General features: G+C 40.4%; 3 protein-coding genes across 7 annotated transcripts in view; 2 read left to right on the forward strand and 1 right to left on the reverse strand.

The window, feature by feature from the left end:
* Window positions 1-3,788, forward strand: part of LOC114366631 (uncharacterized) — a 155,484-nt gene extending 151,696 nt beyond the window's left edge. For all 3 annotated transcript variants that reach the window (XM_028323558.1, XM_028323559.1, XM_028323560.1), the window contains one exon: window positions 200-3,788. In XM_028323558.1, coding sequence (XP_028179359.1) covers window positions 200-314 — 115 coding nt within the window. In that variant the 3' untranslated portion in view covers window positions 315-3,788. The remainder of the gene's footprint in view (window positions 1-199) is intronic.
* Window positions 3,767-5,131, reverse strand: LOC114366632 (transmembrane protein 223). Its single transcript, XM_028323562.1, has 2 exons — window positions 4,651-5,131; window positions 3,767-4,453 (listed from the first exon to the last, which is right to left on the reverse strand). Exons 1-2 carry the CDS (start codon window positions 5,033-5,035, stop codon window positions 4,161-4,163), a joined length of 678 nt encoding a protein of 225 aa, XP_028179363.1. The 5' UTR covers window positions 5,036-5,131; the 3' UTR covers window positions 3,767-4,160.
* A 291-nt stretch (window positions 5,132-5,422) lies between these two features.
* Top2 (DNA topoisomerase 2) overlaps window positions 5,423-23,872 on the forward strand; it is a 29,502-nt gene continuing 11,052 nt past the window's right edge. For 2 of the 3 annotated variants that reach the window (XM_028323552.1, XM_028323553.1), the window contains exons 1-15: window positions 5,423-5,620; window positions 6,254-6,491; window positions 6,877-8,776; window positions 9,144-9,283; window positions 9,731-9,933; window positions 10,813-10,961; window positions 11,799-12,036; window positions 12,934-13,091; window positions 15,009-15,078; window positions 16,917-17,055; window positions 17,693-17,830; window positions 18,553-18,691; window positions 19,639-19,762; window positions 20,399-20,554; window positions 22,062-22,220. In XM_028323552.1, coding sequence (XP_028179353.1) covers window positions 5,606-5,620; window positions 6,254-6,491; window positions 6,877-8,776; window positions 9,144-9,283; window positions 9,731-9,933; window positions 10,813-10,961; window positions 11,799-12,036; window positions 12,934-13,091; window positions 15,009-15,078; window positions 16,917-17,055; window positions 17,693-17,830; window positions 18,553-18,691; window positions 19,639-19,762; window positions 20,399-20,554; window positions 22,062-22,220 — 3,966 coding nt within the window. In that variant the 5' untranslated portion in view covers window positions 5,423-5,605. Of the gene's footprint in view, window positions 5,621-6,002; window positions 6,022-6,253; window positions 6,492-6,876; window positions 8,777-9,143; window positions 9,284-9,730; window positions 9,934-10,812; window positions 10,962-11,798; window positions 12,037-12,933; window positions 13,092-15,008; window positions 15,079-16,916; window positions 17,056-17,692; window positions 17,831-18,552; window positions 18,692-19,638; window positions 19,763-20,398; window positions 20,555-22,061; window positions 22,221-23,872 lie in introns of those variants that run through there. The other variant, XM_028323554.1, reaches the window with a different exon arrangement.

Below are 23,872 nucleotides of genomic sequence, written 5' to 3' on the forward strand. Positions count from 1 at the left end.
ACAGTATATTCTCGTCTCTGTTGCCAGTTAGGCATTGATTGGTAGAATAAAAAACCTCAAGATACTTATACTGCTGCTGGCATTGTCTTAATAAAAAGCAGATCTTCCTTTTGGCGTTCTTAGGGGGATGATGACGTTCCAGCATCCTTTGTAACTGCAATACAGTTTATGTTAATCATTTAATTTTTAACATTTTCAGACTCTGCAATCCGAGCACAAAAAACTTGGAAGAAGTGGACGAGGTGGAAAGCATCAGCCCGGACAGGGAAGACGATGGCGAAGACATATCCAGGGCGAGGTATTTGTCGGACTGACGCACGCCGCGCTACTAAACTGGTCGGGCACCAGTTGGAAAGAAAGAGAAATAAGAAAATGGTAGATAAGAGTTTGGAATAGGAATGAGAAGTTTCAGGAAAGTTATTGATGGAAATTGTGACGCTATTTGGCAACTAATGAGGAAGTGGCCGAATACAGAATGATAATGAAGGAACGTAGATTGTGAAGGTTGTAAAAGATTGGGAGTTTTTAAGATGCTGGAACATCTCACAGAAGTTTATGAAAGCTGACGATGATTTTAGAAGTAGACTTTGCCGCTAGACTTGATAGTCATGATGTAGAAGAATAGATGACTTCTAGAATCGGACTGAATATGAGCATGATAAAAGTGTTGAAAACAAAAATTATGGACATTGTTTGTGGATAAAATTGCTTTTGGATTGATATGAAATAGCACAAATGGCGCCCGGCGTGCGAGCCAAAATTGGAGCAAGCATCTTCTATTTCAACAAACTCCAAGATGTGACAAATACAAAACGGAAAAGAACAAAGTTTAAGTATGGACGTCTCATGTGAATATATTGATTGAAAAAAATTTAAATAACACGTGAATTGCAGTAATGCGACACAGACTCAGTGAAAATAATGTATGTAAGAAGTAACTAAATGTGATTATTCATTGAATTTGTAGATAAGTCAATAAAAGCCGTCGGCGAATTACATTTGTTTTACAAATTGTTTAGAAGGTATGTGATGTTTAATTTAATCAAGGTTGTACAGACATAGTCCAAATTGTTTTTAATGATCTATGCATTTCTGTAATTTTATCTATAGTTTTTTGAGATGTGACAAAAAATAAAGAAGTAAAAGTAAAAAAAAACTGACGTGTTACGTGTATGACAAAATTATTACAAGCATAACATAAGAAAGCACGTTTGGGGATGAGTCAAATATTTTGTTATTCAGAATTTTGTTAATATGTATATTTATGAATGACAGAAAATGTAAAAAACCTGTGTCACCTCCAATGAATGTTACAAAAATTGTAGATTACCTATATCTTTGTAACTGATAAGTGAACACAAACTGTAGACGAGTTAACTATTTGTGATTGTTAAATTAAGTTGATTGTAATTAATAATTGTTTAGGGACATAGAACTGAAAATATACGAGTAAGAGACTGACGGATGTTAATGTGTGGGTGCCAATTGTCATGTTAGTTCGAAATAGAACCTTAACAACGAAATGACATGAAGTAGAGAAAATTCTGATCACTGCTTAAATTAAAACTAACGCTGTAAACGAAGTCGCTTTTAATTAAATAAACTAGAATATAATTAAGTAACTCCTCACTAGAAAGTTGTTCAATTTTCTGATCAGTAAATTACATATCAAATGTGACTGCTCTGATTTGTTCAATTCAATGAACAATTGATATGAAGATTTGACAGTTTCACTGATCAGAGAATTGAACGAGTTTTTAGAAATGAGGGAAAGTCATGAAGATAAATAACTGAATGGATATTATTATGTATGTATATTTTTATAACTAAAAAATGTGCGCAAAGCGTACCTACTTATAATAAATATGTCGAGTGTTACATTTCAACCAGGTTTATGGTAAAACGAAAATCAAGGGCAAATTGACGTCTTATTGCATTCGAATAAGGATGATAATTTGACGAGAATAAATCTTGCTCTTGACTGTTCGTAATTAGGGTTGTTTACATTGATTTAAATGTGGGAATATTGTAATGTGTCTAAAATTGGTGTAACTGATCCTAATTGTAGTCGATGTTGTAAAGCGATGTGTTACTGCAATGCAGACTTACAATGCATATTATGTATATTTATGACGTTTATTTTACAATCACCTGTGATGGCTGGTAATCAGGATTAAAATAAAGATGTATAAATTATTACACAGTGAGAAAGACAACGACATTTAGAGAGATAGCAACTTGACCTATCGACAAGAAGGTCTTTCTTTATTGCAGCGATTAAGTTTAAACACATTTTTTATCGCTGTTGTTTGAATAAAAACACATTTATTTACGGCCAGTATCAAGATCTGGAAAAAAGTTTTTAAAACTTTTTGTAATCACAAAATCAAATCCAGTCTTTCTAAATGTCGTTGTGTAACAACCTTTCTGGGTATTTTAAAATAAAAAATAATATGCACAGCTTCCGGAGTGTCTGTACACAGAGCCTTATCTCGTAATTTATTCGTAGTGTTAAATATTTATGACGTAATGTAAATAAGAAATAATATTGTACTTAACGTAGAGATCGGGTGGTGTTTCTTATTTTAACCTTCAAAAGTCCCTCCCTGTTTTAGTAAAACTGCTGGAAAGACAAATAATGACTATATCAGTGACTTAACTATAGGACATTTTAAACTTCTTCAAATACTTATGATGTGGTTGTTAATAGGAATCCTGTAAGTCTCCTCTTGCTCACTCGTTATACTGTGAGAGTGAGAGGTGTCTATTGGGGTCACTATTTTCAACCGCATTCTTTAGAAGATTTCAAATCTCATACATATCAAAAACGTGGTCAACCGAACGAAAAAGTGGGATTAAGACGTATGAAAATGTGTGTGGTACTCACGAAATGGTTAGCGACAAAACTTAAAGTGTATTCAAATTAAGATGGATAGGATACATAAATATGACGCGGAGTTCAGCATAAAAAACATTTCCATGCTGCGGCCGCCACACGTCCTGTGTGGACACATCTTTGTAATGTTTGACTACATACTTTTCAAATGTCCTTTTCATGTCTACCCTTCTTGTGATGGTTTATAATGAGCTCATTTTAAACTCCTGAACACACCACCAGCTCTCTGTAGCTTGTTGTAGCAAGCTAGTTGAAGCATTTGTAGACTTAAATTGTCAGTAGGTGGTTTAGATAAATAAGTGATCTATTATTAGTTTCTCTGTAAGCTGAATGTGGAATCTTTGACTTCATAATTATGTTTTGTAGTGCTCCTGCCACACATGCGAATAAATTTGCGATTAATCTTTAAACAGATGGGTCTGGTACTCTGATTGCATATTATAGATAGGCCTACATGCCGCGGCAGCCTAGCATATTGGTTATCTATGTATCCAGTATGTGTGGCAGAAGTATACACATTTGGTGTTATGTACAAGTGATATTACAGAATTGTCCGATTGTCAACATAGCCAAAAGACTATATAGGATGCAAGTGGCAGGTTGGCAAACTACTGAACAGTGAATCTCACTACAGAAATATTTTCTAGAAAAATTGTGAAAAAACAATGTGTTAATCACTGGTTCATGGAAAATATTAATAATCACTGTTTAAGTAAGGTTTTGCTAACCCGGCGCTTCCTTCCTGTAGATGTGATAGTTAATTTTAAATATTGTGTAGTTGTTTTTGGATACTTAAATCTATTTGTAATTCCATCAAGTACTTAGAAACATTACATGGTTCTTACCTGTAATATGACATTCTGTACTTCACTTCTAGCATTTAACATTAGATCAATGTAACTATGTATTGTAAATAGAGAAGTTTATTTTTTGTTATCATTTGTACTTCATGTTTATTTTGTGTTGAGACAGACATGATTTTTCCGTTACTCTAATTATAAATAAAGATTTTTTTCTCATAAATCTCATTTGTATGTTTTATTACTAACATTTTAAGTTAACACATCACAAAGCCCTGCTATAAACTATATCACAAGATTTAATTTTAAACTGCCAACAGAAAGCTGCCAAATGCTTTAAGTTTCTTAGATAAAATCAATTTTCAGATGGTAACTTATGATAGAAATCAATGAAATAAGACTAATCAAATCAATTTATTTACAAGATAGCATTATGTTACATTTATTTCTGTGGCATTTAAAGTTTACCATTTCCTAGCAAGACCGGCTGTGCTATCGAAAAGCAGTGGGTTTTTAAACTCTCCTCGCACGTCCAACATGTAATGCATCCAGGTGTTCTTTACTTTTAGCGGCAACTGAACTCTTGCGTTGACACGGCTTTCCTTACAGCACACGAACTCAAGAGGCACCTTCATTATCCGGTTCTTTCCAAAAGGAGTGTATGTTACAAATGTCACATGCTTTCCACCTTTGTTGAGGATCAGATAACGGACTGACTTGAGTGTGTACATCCATATCATAGCTATGGATCCAAAACCTGAAAAATATATTTCAAATTAGGAAGAATTAACCTTGACCTGATCTATTCAGCAGGGAGGTGTAGGGCTACATAATGCTATATACTACATGGTTAAGACCCTTAGAACAGTACAAAAGCGGTGTGATAACTATCACTAAGGTTTTTAATCTTGCAAAAAGTATAATGTTGTGCTATAAAATCACTTGGACTCTTACCGATTAGTACACATAAAGTTCCCAAAGTATTTCTATACTTGTTTTCACCGAGATTTATTCGTCGAAACCACGGCGTATCGTCGTCAATCTTTGATTTATCGACCGGCGCATCTCGCAAAGACGAAAAAGCAAATATGCCCAGATACGACCAAAACATATACTGTACCACTGCGAATAAGTTCATGTACTTGTAGAACTTTGGGTTTTCATATTTAAATAGAATCACGTCCTTTACTACGTTTGTATTTATATCATGAATTGTTTTTGTAGTTACGGAGCTTGAAGTCACATTTCTGACTATATTTGCGCATCCTTGACAATTGAAGGGATAACGAAGAGCAGCACTTTTTCGAAGTATTATAGAGGCATAAGATAAAAGAGTCATTTCTTCAGAATTCTCAGTTTATTTTGTATTGAATAAAATAAAACATAACCTCAAATTGAAACAGCTGAGGCCAATGACAGTTGTTTTTTTTATTTCCTTCAGAAACGGAGCAATGCAAGATCGCCATCTTACTCAACTAATCTTGCTTGGCAGATGGCAGATCTTGGCAAATCACAAAGACGACGACTCGTCACCACAGCAATCACAGCTCGTCACAGACGTTACGAGGTTAATCAAGAAAGAGAAGAAGATAGAGAGAAAGAGAATTTGTTAAAAAACAATTAAAAATCGCACTAATAACGATTGCATTTTATTTCACCCCGTTTTATTGTCTATGATCAAACTAACCACAGCGTAGGGTGAATGAATCACTGTTTAAAAAAAATATATAGATTGTCTATACTTGTTCTCGGCGTCTTCGTCATTGTATTGCTCTTGTAATATTTGCAATTTATTTGATAAAAATGTTGTTTTGCAAAAGCCAATACTTTTAGAGTGTGTTTTGCACTAATTGCAAAACAAACAGCGTATCGCGTTGATCGCATTCGTTTTATAAGCACAACTACCAAGATGGCTGATATAAAGGTAAGCGAGTTTGGCGGCAGTTTAATTGCTAACGGTCACATTGTATTTATTTTTGTTATTCTTCGCATGCTAATTGCGATAACTTGAGCGTTTTTTCCATCCGATCCTAATAGCTGTTACAATCAGTACACGTTTACTGAAGGAGCATTAAATTATTGTATGTAATTTTATGTAAAATGGTGGTACTGAATTTATGATCATTTACATTCCTGTTTTCCGATATTGAACCCTATTGCCCATTCGGTTGTGGTCAAACAGTCAGTTATGTTTAAAAAAATGCTAATAAACTACCCTCTCCTTGCTATCATTGGGAAGTAACCGAATACTCTCTTGTCCATGCTATTGGTATGTTTACTCCAGTGGTGCAATATTTTTCTTCTGAACTTTGGCTGTGACTTCAGGTTTTTCCTTTTACTCTATTTTAATTTATCATACATCTCGAGTATAATAAATTTATCATGATAAAGCTAAAATTTTGGCTCTAAAATGTTTATTAACCTACTAACTAATAAATTGCAGCCAAGAAGTAATTTTTTTCAATGAATTAAACCAATAATGCAACTTTTGATGACAAATTTTGCTAATTGTGATTAAAGTGAAATTATAAGTGTCCAATTACTTTCTGATTTTCAGTCGATGTTCAACAAAATGAATAGCGCCACCCAGAACGGCTCGGCGGAGGCTGCGCCCCCGGCCGCCAAGGGTGGGAAGGGCACTATCGAGAAGATTTACCAGAAGAAGTCGCAACTAGAGCATATCCTGCTCCGACCGGACACATACATTGGTTCCGTTGAACGGGCCACGGAAACCATGTGGATTTTCGACAAAACTAAAGAATGCATGGTGCAGAGAGAACTGACTTTTGTGCCAGGTATGTTCTAACATGTGCTATAAAAAATTATTGAGACCATAGATCTACCTACCCTAGATTTTTTCTTATGCACATAATTTCCTTAAACATATTTTAAGATATAAACTTAATTAGTATTAAAAAAATATATTTTTACCCTTTCCACTACGGGCTCTTGGAAAGCAAAGTGCACCTCTCAATATGGGGTATTTTAACCTGTCAAATTGTTTGCTCCGCTTTACATCAAGATATTTTAAAAAGTATGAGACATGATATTGAAATTTGGAATATTATTTCTGCAACTAATGTAGTTTCATAATTACAAGAGTATTTAATTTGCAATTTTATTGTTTTTTAGTGTATGTTAAAAGTACCCACTAAGTAAATTTACAATTCTCTATTACAGGATTATACAAAATATATGATGAAATCTTAGTAAATGCAGCTGACAACAAACAAAGGGACCCAAAAATGGACGTAATTAAAATTGACATCAACCAAGAACAAAACACAATTTCCGTATACAACAACGGTTGTGGTATACCTGTAGTAATGCACAAGGAAGAGAAAATGTTTGTGCCAACTATGATCTTCGGACACCTTTTGACATCATCCAACTATAACGACGAAGAAGAAAAAGTAACGGGAGGCAGAAACGGTTACGGTGCAAAACTTTGTAACATTTTCTCAACTAAATTCACAGTGGAAACTGCATCTAAGCAGTACAAGAAGCATTTCAAACAAACTTGGGGCTCCAACATGACAAAGGCTTCAGAGCCTAAAGTTAAGGAATCTGGCAAGGATGACGATTTTACTAAAGTGACTTTTAGCCCTGACTTGGCTAAATTCAAGATGGATAAATTAGAAGATGACATTGTAGCGCTGATGTCGCGACGCGCTTATGACGTCGCCGCTTCCACAGCTGGCGTAAAAGTTTATCTCAATGGCGAGAGAATTAAAATAAACAAGTTCAAAGACTATGTAGATTTATACATAAAAGGCAAAGAAGACGAGAACGGACAACCGTTGAAGGTTGTTTATGAAAAAGTGAACGACCGCTGGGAGGTCGCGCTAACTTTATCAGATCGCGGATTTCAGCAAGTTTCGTTTGTAAACTCTATCGCGACAACAAAAGGTGGTAAACACATCGATTCTGTCAGTGACAACATTGTAAAGAATGTTCTTGAAGTTTTAAAGAAGAAAAACAAGGGAGGCGTTAATATCAAGCCTTTCCAAGTCAAAAATCATATGTGGGTATTCGTAAACTGTTTGATTGTGAACCCAACCTTTGATTCTCAAACAAAAGAAAACATGACACTCCAAGCCAAGAGCTTTGGATCGAAGTGTACTCTCTCCGAGAAATTCATTACGGCAGTGAGCAAATCGGGATTGGTTGAGTCTGTGCTGACATGGGCCAAGTTTAAAGCCCAGACGGAGCTTGTGAAGGCGTCTGGTAAAAAGCAGAGCAAACTGAAGGGTATTCCAAAACTGGAGGACGCAAACGACGCTGGAACTAAGAACGCGCATCTCTGCACTCTGATCCTCACCGAGGGAGACTCAGCCAAGACCTTAGCTGTGTCCGGACTCAGTGTGGTGGGCAGGGATCACTACGGCGTCTTCCCGCTCAAAGGTAAACCCCTTAACGTGCGAGACGCGTCTCACAAGCAAGTCTTGGAGAATGTAGAAATCAACAACCTGATCAAAATCGTCGGACTTCAGTACAAGAAGAAATACAACACTATTGACGATTTAAAATCTTTACGCTACGGTAAAATGATGATCATGGCCGATCAGGATCAGGACGGCTCCCACATCAAGGGTTTGATCATCAACTTTATTCACCACAACTGGCCTGAGTTGCTGAAGCTGCCGTTCCTGGAAGAATTTATAACACCCATCGTGAAAGCGACAAAGAAAGACAAAGAGATATCGTTCTATTCGCTACCAGAATTTGAGGAATGGAAGAGAGATACAGACAACCATCACACGTACAATATAAAATACTACAAAGGTTTGGGTACCTCCACATCTAAGGAGGCTAAAGAATACTTCCAGAATATGGAAAGGCACAGAATCCGTTTCAAGTACAGCGGTCCTACCGATGACCATCATATCGAGCTGGCTTTCTCGAAGAAGGGCGCTGACCAACGTAAAGAGTGGCTGACCAGTCACATGGACGAAGTGAAGAGAAGGAAGGAGATTGGTCTCCCAGAGAGATACCTTTACACTAAAGACACGAAAGCTGTTTCGTATTCAGATTTTGTCAATTTGGAGCTGGTTCTCTTCTCAAACGGCGATAATGTTAGGTAAGAGTCAGATATTTTATCTTTAGACTATACACATGAAATTAAGAAATGCAAGGAAATTTTTAGGGTTCCGTAGCCAAATGGCAAAAACGGAACCCTTATAGATTCATCATGTCTGTCTCCGTCCATATGTCACAGCATTTTTTCTTCTAAATTAACTGAATGTTTAACTTTCTCCTCAACACAAATTGATTACTTACTAGAAGTGTTTAATGTTAGTTACGATTTTATTTACTTCGTAGGGTTTGATTTTCTTTGAAAGCTTATCGTCGTTTCTGGATATGAATGAATGATGAATGTTACTATGTATCGAAGATATTACTTGAACTTTATGTCATTATAACCTAAATTATTTACTTATTTCCAGGTCAATCCCCTCAATGATAGACGGCCTGAAGCCAGGCCAACGGAAGGTGATATTCACGTGCATCAAGCGGAACGACAAGCGGGAAGTCAAGGTGGCACAACTGGCTGGCTCGGTGGCCGAGCATTCTGCTTACCATCACGGTTAGTGCATAAATAAATTGCTCATTAACAATGTTATTGGTCTTAGAACAGATTGTAATGTGTTCACAGAAGTTAAATGTAATTAATTGCGAAAGTAACGAAGGCCTTTATTTGCAGTAGCCTTAGTTGCCACTCCCGTTGACTGAGTTTTGTTTTATAAGTTGCAAGCAAGCGTAAAACTACGCGTATATGAGACTACTTCTATGTGAAATTAGTTCATCAGAAATAATGTAGTTATAATGGTGAAAACATTTTTAAAATTGGTCAAGCCTTTTGAATACAAACAAACAAAAATATTTTGCTTAAGTAGATCGGATCTTGAGAGAAAATGTGTTTTTTTAATTTTTCGTGGATTTTTTTAAATAAATTTCGTTTAATAATGTGAGCTGACAGACTACTCTATGTAAGGACTGTAAAACGATATCACAAGTATCTCTTCTTCCCCAGGCGAGCAGTCCCTAGCCATGACGATAGTGAATCTGGCGCAAAACTACGTCGGCTCCAACAATATAAACCTGCTAGAACCGCGAGGCCAGTTTGGCACGCGGCTCTGTGGCGGAAAAGATTCTGCGAGTCCCCGTTACATTTTCACGCTTATGTCGCCGCTCACAAGGCTCATATTCCATCCGCATGACGACCCGCTGCTTGTGGTAAGTAACAACTTTCTTTGTTTTTGTAACTTGACTATAATCCGGGCCTTTTCAAGGCGAGAGTGAATAGGCACTTAGGTACAAGGCAGATATGTACCATCCTAGACTGCATCCCACTTAACATCAGGTGCGATTGTGGTCGAATAGTCTTGTTATGCATAAAAAAAACTTGTAAATAAATGATACCTGTAAGTAAGCCTAGGATGCGTACTGCCATAAGGTTTTATCGTGCCACTATCGATGTTACGCGATAAGCCCATATGTTTGTCGTCTAAAATCATCGATAAGATTATGTCACGGCGGCTCTAGCCTGGCTCAATTACGTTTTTAATTTTTGATAAGTGTTGTGGTTAATTTAAGAGACTCCAACCAATTTAGCCATTGTGGGGAGGAGTGTAGGCCAAGTTCTCTATTTGCATCTGGTGAATTAGAGAGGTCCGTTTTTCTTAATTAACTCAGATTATTATTATTTTTCTTATAATCCATTCTTCCGTTGCGTTTCATGAGTTTTCTGGCGAGACTTAAAAATCTGTGTTCTGGCCTTTTAAAAGTAGTATGTAAGGCACCGATTTGGATAGGAATCTTATCCAAATCTGTTCTGCTATGTACACAGCTCTTGGCTTTTTGCACAAGTGTGTAACTTGATGCAAAAAACATGGGCGTACATCGAAATATTATTCTTTATTGTTATTTTGTCTCCTGTAGGCCTAGGATTCGATAAGCGGTTATCAAGCATTTTATAGATTTTGTCTATACATTTTGACGTCGATAAAGTATATAACGGCGCGCATCCTAGACCTTCAGGTGTTTGTTCAATGTTTGTTATATCGGAACGAACGTTATACCGATCTGAGATGAAACTTTTTTTTCAATTTATAGCACGAATTCGAAGACAACCAAAAGATCGAACCAGTGCACTACGTGCCCATCATCCCGATGGTGCTGGTCAATGGCGCCGAGGGTATCGGCACCGGCTGGTCCACAAAGATACCCAACTATAACCCACGGGACATCGTCGAGAACATTCGGTGAGGATGGTTTCAGATACTCTGTCTTTTTCATACAAATAAATATAAGTACGATGCCAGTAGATGCCAATGCGTCTCTGCAACACATCGCGGCATCGTTTGCTGCTGCTGCGTGGAGTCGCCTACGAAATCTTACCTTCATCATCATCTCAGCCATAAGACGTCAACTGTTGAACATAGGCCTCCCCCAATGATTTCCATGCTGCCCGGTTGGTAGCGGCCTGCGTCCAGCGCCTTCCTGCTACCTTTATGATGTCGTCGGTCCACCTTGTGGGTGGACGTCCCACGCTGCGTTTTCCGGTACGCGGCCTCCAAATCTTACCTTAACGTTACCGTAATCTCGTTGCGGATCCCAAGACAAAGTTATACTCCGAGATTAGTCCCGTTACAACCCGATTAAGCTAACTGCGCAACTCGATGAAATGCGACTCCCTCGTAGTCACCCGCACTCCTTTCCGCTTTCGACCCGTCCGTATTAGAGCGTCGATGTGACGTCACGGTGCCAGGTGCTCAGTTAACTCAACCAGGCTGTAGTTAGAGTTAGCTCAACCTTCATTGGTTGGGTTTCATTCTAACTAGATCATGCCTCTATAGGAGTTACAGTGACGTCGAAATTGTGTTCCAAACACTTTCCTCTATACCAGAGTAAATACAAATGAGTACATAGGTCATCTTCATAGAAACGCACCGAGCGCGGTTTGTATGTGAGCGCGCGCCAATACGTATGCGGCACGCACGCACACTGACAAAATTCGGCGCAACTCCCCGCTAATCCACGCTCATTTGTATTTACTCTGTCTATACTTTTTCGTTGACTGACCTAATATACCTTTCCAGCCGAATGCTCGACGGCGAAGAACCGAAACCGATGCACCCATGGTACAAGAACTTCCGCGGCACAGTGGAAGGCTTCGGCGACAAGTACGTCATCTCCGGCGAGGCGGCCATCTTGCCCAACGACAAGATTGAGATCACAGAGCTGCCTGTTGGCGCGTGGACGCAGAATTATAAAGAGAATGTGCTGGAACCCATGCTTGGGACGGATAAAGTGAAGCCGCTCATATCTGAATACAGGGTAAGTGAAAAAAAAAAACAATTTAAGTGATCAGGTGATCTGTCTGCTCGTTCGCCTCCTGTCACATAAAAAAAAAGTTTATTGGATTGCTTGAAATCTGTTTCATACTGATGCTGTTTTAACGGTTTGTGCACATCTGGAATTACATTTGTGTGTACCAAACTGTATTGTAGTGTTATTTTCGAGAAAGCAGATGAGAAAATATTAATGTTTTGGATCTATGAAAGAAGTGGAAGGTAACAGTCAAGTGGCAAACATTGGAACTAGTAATCCAGTACTGATGTAGTGCCTTCCTATAAGTGTCAAATCTGAGACACTTCAGTGTTGCCTAACTACTTACATAATTATTTATTCATAACAGTTGTCCCTTCACAGTTTGTTCCAAAGCGTGGAGGAGGGCTTAATTCGTCGCTGCCTCTAACTGACATATCTGACATTTTTTTAGAAACTGAGTTATCTACACCATTTTAATCAATTTCGCAAGACGAATCGATCTGTCTAATCGCCTGAAAATTTTGCAAAATGTCAGTTACGTCAGTTAAAGAGGCAAGCGACGATTTTTCTACTATTTCTACGCCCAGTTGCGAAACCAGCGTTAATAGGGCTCCACGCACGCCCTTAATAAGAGACACTTCCAATCGTTATTATTTGTTTTAATAGTATTCATCTGTTGTAACATTGTCATTTAGGAGTAACAATAAATTCAGCAACTGCCTGGGTTGAATGGCTCTGTAAAGAATAGTTTTAAGATAATAATTATTTAAAAATGTTTTAGTAATAGAATGTGTTTCTTTAATTGGCTTATGTTCAAGTTGTTGCTGCACATTTATGTACAATTTAATGCTGTTGAAACATTGTTAAACAAATAAAATAAGATAAATTTGTCTTGTATTGCAGGAGTACAACACAGACACAACAGTGCGCTTCGTGGTAACCCTGCTGCCGGGCAAGCTGGCTGAAGTGGAGGCGGAAGGCGTGCACAAGGTGTTCAAGCTGCAGACCACCATCTCGATGAGCTGCATGAACGCCTTCGACCACAACAACTGCCTCAACAAGTGAGTGGGGCTTTAACCACAGAATAATAATAAGTACTACGTACAGAAGTTTTACTTCGCGAAGGTATTTAAAAAAATATATGCTCAATGTCATTAACAGTATGGTGTAATTTAGCCTGTCTCAAGCGTCAAGCACCATTTTGTTGACAAACGTCAGTGGTCGGCACTGCGCCGAAGCTATAGATGACCCACGCTGAACTGTCCCGCCAAACTCAATGACAGGGGGGCGCTACCATCGTTCAACTTTATGGTTTCCAACATGGCAAAAATCGGAACCAGCGATTCGGTATAGACGGTGGCGCCCCGCTGTCAATGTCATCGATAGGACAGTTCAGTATTTTGGAACTATATAGGGCTGACTTCGGTAAAATGATGTGACGTGAGGTGCCAAACTGCGGAAAATGGCGGAGGAAATACATGATTTAGCATGAATAATATTAACTACTTATTTACCTCTCAGTGTCATGAGGCAACTTAAAAAAGTACATTCTGTGTTTTTATTATTATTTAGGCAGTTAAATACTGCACAGTATTTAGTACACCATTTTCTTCCATCATACACAAGAATACGCGTGCGTGAGTCAATGTTCGCTCGTATGTGAGGCCTTGTCGAATCGTATCCTGTAGGTGGGCCATCGTGCGTGTTTTGTTTTCGATGTAAACTCGCGGAGATGAACAGGCCTGCTTTAACTATCATCATCATCATTATCATTTCAGCCATAGGACGTCCACTGCTGAACATAGGCCTCCCCCAATGCTTTCCATGTTGATCGATCAAAGCTCAAAGTTGCACAGCGTGCTATGGAGAGGGCTATGCTCGGTGTTTCTTTACGAGATAGAGTCAGAAAGAAATGAGGAGTTCCGTAACCGAACTAAAGTCGCTGACATAGCCCGACGTATTAGCAGGTTGAAGTGGCAATGGGCAGGGCACATAGTTAGTACGCAGAATTTAACTATAGTAAAAATAAAAATGAAAGTTTCTAAGCGCAAACTCGAGATCGGCTGAACCAATTCGGAATTTTTTTTTCGTACGTTCTATTTTTTTCAGATGTTACGAAAGGTTTTTATGATGTGAAAAAACGTGAATATTGCGTTTATTGACACAACGAAATTCACGCGGGCAAACTCGTGGGTAACGCTAATTGAGTATAAGGAGTCCCCCATATAAGAGTCTTTCGAACGCGTCATCTCGCCTGCGTGGCTTCGATGCAGCGTTTTTTTCGGATAAGTAACGCATTAGCGGGGCAAGTCTTCTTAGTCGTTACATTCATGACAGACTGATCGTGACCCTCAAGAGTGTAGGTATGATGGGTTATGATGGGCAGATGTTGATCGCCTTACGATGTCTCGCCATCTTAGCCTGTTGGCGGTTAGCTTGGACGGGAATGCTGATCGGCTGCCAAACGTTGACGTTGCGCTAGCTTTGCTTCGACGCTACTCGAAAGACGCTAGTGTAGGTGTTGTGTATGTGTACGAGGTAACAGTAAACTCCTTGTATATCAATACGGGTTTTATTTGACTTTGTTACAATTTACAATTATTTAATGTACGACCAATATGGAGTGCAATCCAGAGAGTAAATCCGTGGGCGGAACCGGAAGCCGCTAAGTTGTCAAGTCCGAGATGCAATAGCGATAGGGCTCTAGTCCTAGATGTATTTGAGATAGGGCGGTATCTAGTGGCCAACAGTAGGGTATCCCTGATCGCTGAATGGTGTCTCTCTAATGTCTCAAGTCTCTGGTCTAGTGATTAGATGTCAAAAAGTGCGTGGAACTACACGAATCATGATAAAATTTCAAAATATTGATGATATTTTATACTGTCACAAGCATTATTGTTGATGGTCTTTACTCACTTGAACATAATTTTAAAAACTCATAATATTTCTAAATAATAATTAACTCTTCTCACACCCAGGTACGACAAAGTGGAAGAAATCCTCCGTACATTCTACGATCTCCGGCTTAAATACTACGTGCGCCGCAAGGATTACCTCGAGGGCCAGCTGCAGGCCGAGGCCGACAAGCTGTCCAACCAGGCCCGCTTCATATTGGAGAAGTGCGATAAAGGACTGGTGGTGGAGAACAAGAAACGGAAGGCCATGGTCGAGGAGCTGATCAAGAGAGGCAAGTATTGGGCAATAGATTAAGAGCTAGTGAACGCCGGACGCAGAACTGACGGCCGATGGGGCAGAAAGGTTCTGGAATGGAGGCCGCGTACCGGAAAACGCAGCGTGGGACGACCTACAAGGTGGACCGACGACATCGTAAAGGTAGCAGGGAAGCGCTGGACGCAGGCCGCTACCAATCGATCAGCATTGGGGGAGGCATATGTTCAGCAGTGGACGTCCTATGGCTGAAATGATGATGATGATGATGAACGCCGGACCTATGTCACTTTATAAAAGCTGAAAGTTTCAGTGTATGCTCACAATATAGATTAGAATTAGAAAGACGATTTTTATATATAATATTTGGGCAACGGTTAGAAGTAGTTTCCTCATCAGCCAGACAGTTTTGACAGTTCCAACTCCTTGCCAGACATTTTTTTAGAGTAGCTGCCAAAGCTACGATGACGCAAACTTTATGATGCACCAACATTCTAATCTATATTGGGAGCATACACTGACAAACTTTCGGCTTTTATAAATTGACGTAGGTCTGCCTGGCGTTCACCAGCTCTTAGTCTACAATTAATGGAGGGTTTTAAAGTGGGTTATAGTGGGTTTATAGTGTAATGAGTAAGAGCCTTGGAGTCGTGGACGATTAGTGCAGTCAGCGTCAAATACGTGACATCCAGAGTAGCAAAAAAGTTCGCAACTTTTGTCGGCCGTTTGGCGTAGTGGTTCTGAAACGGACTACTATGCCGAGAGGTCCCGGGTTCGATTCCCGGCCCGGCTGAAGTGCTACATACGCAAGGATTACCTCGAGGGCCAGCTGCAGGCCGAGGCCGACAAGCTGTCCAACCAGGCGCGCTTCATATTGGAGAAGTGCGATAAAGGACTGGTGGTGGAGAACAAGAAACGGAAGGCCATGGTCGAGGAGCTGATCAAGAGAGGCGAGTATTGGGCAATAGATTAAGAGCTAGTGAACGCCGGACGCAGAACTGACGGCCGATGGGGCAGAAAGGTTCTGGAATGGAGGCCGCGTACCGGAAAACGCAGCGTGGGACGTCCACCTAAAAGGTGGACCGACGACATCGTAAAGGTAGCAGGGAAGCGCTGGACGCAGGACGCTACCAATCGATCAGCATTGGGGGAGGCCTATGTTCAGCAGTGGACGTCCTGTGGCTGAAATTATGAAGATGATGATGATGAACGCCGGACCTATGTCACTTTATAAAAGCTGAAAGTTTCAGTGTATGCTCACAATATAGATTAGAATTAGAAAGACGATTTTTATATATAATATTTGGGCAACGGTTAGAAGTAGTTTCCTCATCAGCCAGACAGTTTTGACAGTTCCAACTCCTTGCCAGACATTTTTTTAGGGTAGCTGCCAATGCTACGTTGACGCAAACTTTATGATGCACCAACATTCTAATCTATATTGGGAGCATACGCTGACAAACTTTCATCTTTTATGAATTGACGTAGGTCTGGCGTTCACCAGCTCTTAGTCTACAAGGGAATCGAATTCCGGCGAGGGTTTATAGTGTAATGAGTAAGAGACTTGGGGTCGTGGAGGATTATTGTACAGTCAGCGTCAAATACGTGACATCCAGAGTAGCCAAAAAGTCCGCAGTGGTGTTTTTGAAACGGACTACCAAGCCGAGAGGTCCCGGGTTCGATTCCCGGCCCGGCTGGAGTACTACGTGCGCCGCAAGGATTACCTCGAGGGCCAGCTGCAGGCCGAGGCCGACAAGCTGTCCAACCAGGCGCGCTTCATATTGGAGAAGTGCGATAAAGGACTCGTGGTGGAGAACAAGAAACGGAAGGCCATGGTCGAGGAGCTGATCAAGAGAGGCAAGTACGGCGTCCTATGGAGAGCTAAGCTTAATGTTTCTTTACGAGATTTAATTAGAAATGAAGAGATCCGTAAATGAACTAAAGTTGCTGATGTAGCCCGAGGTATTGGCAAGCTGCAGTGGCAATTGGCAGATCATGTCAAACTGACGGCCATGACTGACATGCAATAAATAATTTGGTCAATGGTCATGGCTTCGTCATGTCAGTAATATGGTTTGCTTATGATGTAATTAGTGGGGATTATATGGATCAGTTACAAATGACACCAACTCCAGACAACGACTCTATTTCCGTGATGATGTGACGTGTCCATAACAAAACCGTTTGTGCAGCCCCTAATATGTATTGTTTGTTCATTATAATATGTATTTAGCAAATACATAGCAATATCAACAGGCCTCTTCATCTCCCCGAGTAGGCTCCGAAAACAAAACACCCGCGTTGTGTCCGCTGGCGGGTTTAATCCATAAGAGATTCAAGAGCAAGTAGTGATTTTTTTAAATACCTTCGCGAACAAAACTTTCTGTATATAGTACATATTATTAATCTATGATATCAGTTATTCCCTATATTACACGCTCCTATTTTTATTTCACTACCTTCAACCATTATTCAACCACCATTTCCTTTTCAGGCTACGCCCCAGACCCGATCGCTGAGTGGAAGAAGCGAGCCAGCAAGATGCAGGGGCTCACGGCGCTTGAAGAAGACGAGCCCGAGTCCGAGGACGAACCGGAGCCCGAAGATAACAAGGGCAAGCCGGCTGACCCAGGTAAGGATAACTTTTTTGAGGGGTAAAATGCATTGATTTGCGTAAACTTAGCAAACGAGTAGGGGTCTAGTTAGGCTATATGGGGCTCAACAAACTAGAAGGATGAGGCATACTTACAAAAAACCCCTGTGCTCCGACACTCGCTATCTTTTTTGACGGGGAAATGCATAGATTTGAATACAGTGTGAGTCACGATAAATTGTTCACTTTATCCTGACTCACACTGTATACCTATTCAGCGGGGACTAGTTAGTTTGTGGGGCTCATCAAGCTAGGACGAGGTAACCACCAAAAACTCTGTCACTCGCTATAGTGGGAGAGAATTCCGAAAGCGTTCTTTTACAATAGTCCTTTCCGGCGTACTACAAGCCTTCGAGATGGTTACTAGAAGCGTTCAGTAATAGTTTTGTTCTCCCGTGGGGGCTTCCCTGGGAGATCTGTTCCCGTCTGACGGCGGGGTGGCCTGTGCAAATCAGGAGGGAAAACATATTATAACAAAAAACTTACGCGCGCGAATATAAAGTCGAGCACGCTTCTCGCTTCAATGACGGAATGAGGTCACCGCCGCGTAACTGTCTTATTTGTTCACCCACATGTTTCAATTTGTAAACATGTAGGTAAAAAAATTAATTTAGATGCACAAAAACCAAGTTAAGCTATTGTTTTGAGACTACAGCACAAATACAAAATCACATGATGATGAAACGGCTTTATTTTCGCAGAGAAAGCGTTCCAGAACTTGAAGGAAGTGAAGAAGTTCAACTACCTGCTGGGCATGTCGATGTGGATGCTCACCAAGGAGAAGAAGGACGAGTTGCTCAAGCAGCGCGACCAGAAGCTCGCTGAGCTCACCGCGCTCAAGTCAGTACCAAAATAACACCTATTACTATGACAACCGCCTCTGTGGTCTAGTGGTAAAACCACCTGCTTCAGACGCAGAGGTTCCGGGTTCGATTCCCAGTGGGGGCAGATTTTTCTGTTCGGTTTGGTTGGTGGTAGGGCTTGTTCTAAGTCCGCCTGGCTAGCTATCACCATCTTACCTAAGTCTGTCGCCATAACAATAATGTTAACAGCATTGTTGTGTTCCGGTAGTTAGAGGTAAGATAGCCAGTTCCTCCGTGGTTGAGGATTCCGATTCCGAGTGGCCTGATCGTCACTTACCATCAAGTGAGATACAGGCCAAGAGGTTCCTCGTTGTAGATAAAAAAAAAAGAAACATTCGTGTTTATAGATCGTTTCATCCACGAAGACGCGCCCAACCACTTTTTTGCGTGTGCACTCTACAATAATGACACACGCACACTACAATATTGCCGCTCGGATTGCTCGGATCAAACTCCCCGCACCCCGCGCTTCCCTCGACCTAAAAAGTTTGGGGCGCGTCTTCGTGGATGAAACGATCTATAGCTTGATTTACTTTTTGTAATAAACCAGTCTAACTACAAGGTAGGTTCCTGTGGTAGAGTATCGGAGCGCGAGTGGTTACATGTGATGTAATACAGCTGTTAAAGTATACGAGTCTCAAGTTTTCTTCTCTTTTTATGGCATCGAATTGGGTTTCGAAACCACGATTTCTCCAATGTCAATGTGTAGTCTTATATCCTTGACATACCAAAAAACCTACCTCCCACGACGTTCCACTGCCGTAGAAACCTATTCACTTATGCGCCATTTCTGTAGTCGTGACATTTTGATTTCAGTCCACTACACTACATTTACGCGCTTGAGCCAATCGTAAACACTGTCGAAAATCTTAAAAAATATAGTTGATGTGCTTGAAGTCTGAATAGCTAATTTGTATATTCCAGAGCAAAGTCTCCTTCCCTCCTGTGGCGCGAAGACTTAGATGCCCTGCTCATCAAGCTTGAAGAAGTCGAGGAAGCCGAGCGTCGGGAAGAGAGCAACACCAACAAAAAGAGCGCCAAAGCATTCGTGAGTTATTTTCCTTAATTTTACTGCAGAATAAATATTAGTTTCAACAGATCACATATCTCATAAGAACATATTTCTTAAACAATAATACTAAACTGTTTATCTTATTACCATGCTTACAACCAGATGGATAGGATGAAGGTAAATATGAGATTTTAAAGATGCAAATGACGGGTGTAATAAAGCTCGTATAAATATTGGAATCGGGCCAAAGTCCCGTTTAGTTCAATCGCTTTGCTTTGTGCAGTGCGATATTTCGTATGGTGCAAGTCCAGTTTTGTCTATGAGATTTAATCTACTTCCATTTCTTTTCAGTATTTAAGATATTTTTTTGTTCAGTGGGGTAATAGATTGAACGTGCTGTCCACGAAGAAGCGCCCGACCAATTTTTGGTCTTGGTCGCGCGGGGTGCCGGGAGTTTGATCCGAGCAATTCGAGCGTCATTATTGTAGTGTGCGTATGCACTCATGGATGATTTAGTGTGGACTGATAACACTCCAACTCTCCAACATTAGTGGAAAAATGGTGGGGCGCTTCTTCGTGGATGGCATGGCACTATCTATACCAGCTATTATACCATCATGATACTTCACCCCTTCTTGCATAAATCAACTCATCACCAACTTTTTTATCCAGAACGCCAGCAAAAAGAACCGCAAGTCACTAATGGACATCGCGCCTTCGGAGAACGGGCGCCGAGTCGAGCCCAAGATATCAGAAGACCTCATCAAGAGAATCCAGGCGGCTGAGAAGGCCAAGACCAGAAAGGAGATCAAGAAGGAGTATGATCCGGTAAGTCTGGGGATCAGGGATCACACATTAGGGATCGGGGACATGCATTAGGGATCGGGGATCATGCATTACGGATCCGGAATCATGCATCAGGGATCGGGGATTCATACACCAGGGATCGGGGATTATACATCAGGAATCGGGGATCATCCAACAGAGATCGGGGATCATGCGTCAGGGATCGGGGATCATGCGTCAGGGATCGGGGATCATTTATCATAAGGGATCGTCTAGAACGGGGAGTATGATCCGGTAAGTCGGGATCAGGGATCACACATCAGGGATCGGGGATCATGCATCAGGGATCGGGGATCATACATCAGGAATCGGGGATTATACAACAGGGATCGGGGATTATACGTCAGGGATCGTGGATCATACATTAGAGATCGGGATAGGGATCATCCAGAATGGGCGCCACGTCGAGCCCAAGATATCAGAGGACCTCATCAAGAGAATCCAGGCAGGGCCGTCTTTAACTTATTAGGGGCCCTGGGCACTTAAAGATCAAGGGGGGCCCATATCATCTGGAGAAAGGTCTTTTGAGTAGACAGGGGCCCCCAGTGCTACCAACTTAGGGGTTTCCCCCCCAGATTTAGGGGGTAAATAAGTGAGATGGGATTTTTAGGGGTCTACAATTTTTAGGGGTATTTTTAAGAATTTTTTGACTCTTTAAATACATATTTTTAAATTTATAATTATATATATTATTATTGTTATTTTTTTAAGATAAATATACAAATGGTAGCCAACAGAGACATTAATATTTATTTCTTGACTTGAAATATTTCATGTATTTAATAATTTATTGGCTACAAATCTCATAATCACGCAATGCCTCTGAATGTCCGTTTTTTAAAGTTACGCTACCCCCGAAAGCGTAACTTTATAAAGCGTCTACTGTAAATATTTTTTAGGGTGAAAACTCAATAATTAAGGCGATTTTAGGGGGAAAGAGGGGCCTGAATCCAGGCAAGACGATCCGGCAAGTCTGAGGATAGGGGATTGGGGATCATTTGTCAAGTGTCGGGGATCATCAGGGATCGGAGGATAGAGGATTGGACATCACCAGGCGATTCGGTACTTTTTATAAAGCTACCAAACTAAACTCTGATTCACCATTGAGGTATCAGGGATCGGTTACCATTAGGGATCGGGGATCAGACACCACAACTTTTTACATTGTTTCTTCATAAGAGCCCATTATTTTGAGTAATTCTCACTTTTAGGTTCTGCCAAATGGTTACTATGGATTTGTAATGAAATAAGTTCTTCATTCGTAATTTAAAGCAGAGGGTTTTATGAGATTAGATTTGGATGGAATAATCGATATTTATTTATTTATTAAAGACGCCAACAGATTACAATTAAGGTTTCACAAATTGTATAGTACGTAAGCTTATGGACTAAATTGTAACTGATAGATAATATCGATTCGTTTGTTATTTTGGGCCCAACGTCAGTTATGCGGCAATACTATAATAGTTTTTTACAATAATATTTACAGGAAGACCCATCAGGCATCAGTCCGTCTAGTGGCGAGAAGAAACCTCGTGGCCGGGTGAAAAAGGAGAAAGTGGAGAAGGCAGAAAAGGCAGAGAAACCGGAGAAAGACAAGGACGGACTCAAGCAGACCAAGCTCACCTTCAAGAAAGAACCTAAGAAGGTAAAATCCAAATACAAAACCCAGCGTAGGAAAGCATTATTTTCATTGGTTTTCAATGAGGGTTTTCGCGTATGAAAGATCCGCTAGATGGCGGAACGTGGATGTGGGGTCTGACTATTGATGTGCCGTTCCCGAGAACCCTCTCTCAGCTGAGAATATTCTCGGGAGCGTTCCCGGGAGCGTTCTCCTAAGTGAGAAAGGTTGAGAATCATGTTTATAAAATGGGAATAAACAAACTTTCTTAAGTAAAATAGTATTAAATTAAGTCAACAGATAAGTGTATATTAAACAATACACTCTATTTGCAGTGAAAGGCTATATTCTCAGTGTTCCCGAGAATATTCTCGGGAACTTTCTCGGCAATATTCTTGGCAACTGCAACTTTATTTTATTTTATTTTTTTCGTCGTGAAATGTCGTTTTAATGATATGAAAGATGACAGAAATTTCTTTTTACACGTAATTAAATAATGTAACTGTCAATTTTTTCGTTTTTAACACGCTCTTATTAGGTCGTCGTGTATGCAACTAACTATGTAATGGAATCTTAGAATCTGAATTACACGCACTTCTAAGTCTTGTATCATTATGAAACTTGGCAATTATAATATGTAGATTAGAAATGACAATACAATATTGTGGTACCAGCTGGTCTGGTGGAACTGGAAGGTGGCCAAAAGAAGTCCTAAACGAAACGGCAGAATCACATCGAGTTTGGGTTGATTGGATGTCTTTTCGAGATCTTTAAGTGCTAGATAATGTCCAGGGTCCTAATGATGGAATCAGGAGGTAGCCATAGGAACTCCTAAAAGAAACGGCGGAAACTCATCGAGTTTGGGTTCGTTGGATTTGTCTTTTCGAGCACTTTAATGCTAGATGATGTCCAAGGTCCTGATGATTTTTGACTTTTTAGTGTTGTTAGTAATTAAATTATTAACAACTATTAGTTTTTTAAACTATTCTTATTTGACATTAAGGGCATATTTCACAATCGCTTAGTGAGGGCCTGTTTCGCCACTTCTGGATAAGTTGTGGATAGCCTGTCTGACAGATCATTTGACACATTTTTATAGAAAATACGTGCTAGCTAGATTGATCCGACACTTAACGAATATATCCCGTACATTAGTCTGCACGAGATTAGAGTGGTTCTCAAACAGCTGAAAAACAACAAGGCACTGTAATCACGTCTGAGCTTCTGAAAGCAGGCGGAACGCCGGTACTAAAGGCCCTAAACCTTGTTGAAGAATTATAGACCCATTTCGCTTCTGAGCCATGTCAGCTGTTTTCGATAGTCACGCTAGCAGGCTCGACGACTTTCAGCCCCCCGAATAAGCCGGTTTTCGAAAAGGCTTTAGTACCACATACCATGATAAATACGCTACGGCAGATTATACGGAAGATCAAGGAGTATAATCAGCCACTTTGCGTTTGTGATCTATGAGAAAGCCTTCGATTCGATTGAGACATGGGCAGTGCTTCAGTCTCTTCGACTGTGCCAAATTGACTATTGATACATTAAAGTGTTGAAAGGCTTGTACAAACACGCCACAGTGACAGTCCGTTTTAAGATCAGGACCCGAAACCTATCCAGTTGCAGAGAGGGGTGAGTCAGGGAGACGCCATCACCACCGCCCTGGACGATGTTTTCAA

The sequence above is a fragment of the Ostrinia furnacalis genome, unplaced genomic scaffold (genome assembly GCF_004193835.3).
Source record: "Ostrinia furnacalis isolate ACB-3 unplaced genomic scaffold, ASM419383v2 OfSCF0643, whole genome shotgun sequence".
Lineage (NCBI taxonomy): Eukaryota > Metazoa > Arthropoda > Insecta > Lepidoptera > Crambidae > Ostrinia > Ostrinia furnacalis.

What these genes read in the sequence shown, in the direction of transcription:
- LOC114366632 (XM_028323562.1), bottom strand. Translation starts at nt 5,035, where the DNA reads ATGACTCTTTTATCTTATGCCTCTATAATACTTCGAAAAAGTGCTGCT. An exon ending in AACTTTATGTGTACTAATCG is followed by an intron (nt 4,454 to 4,650) that starts GTAAGAGTCCAA and finishes TATATTTTTCAG; the next exon opens with GTTTTGGATCCATAGCTATG.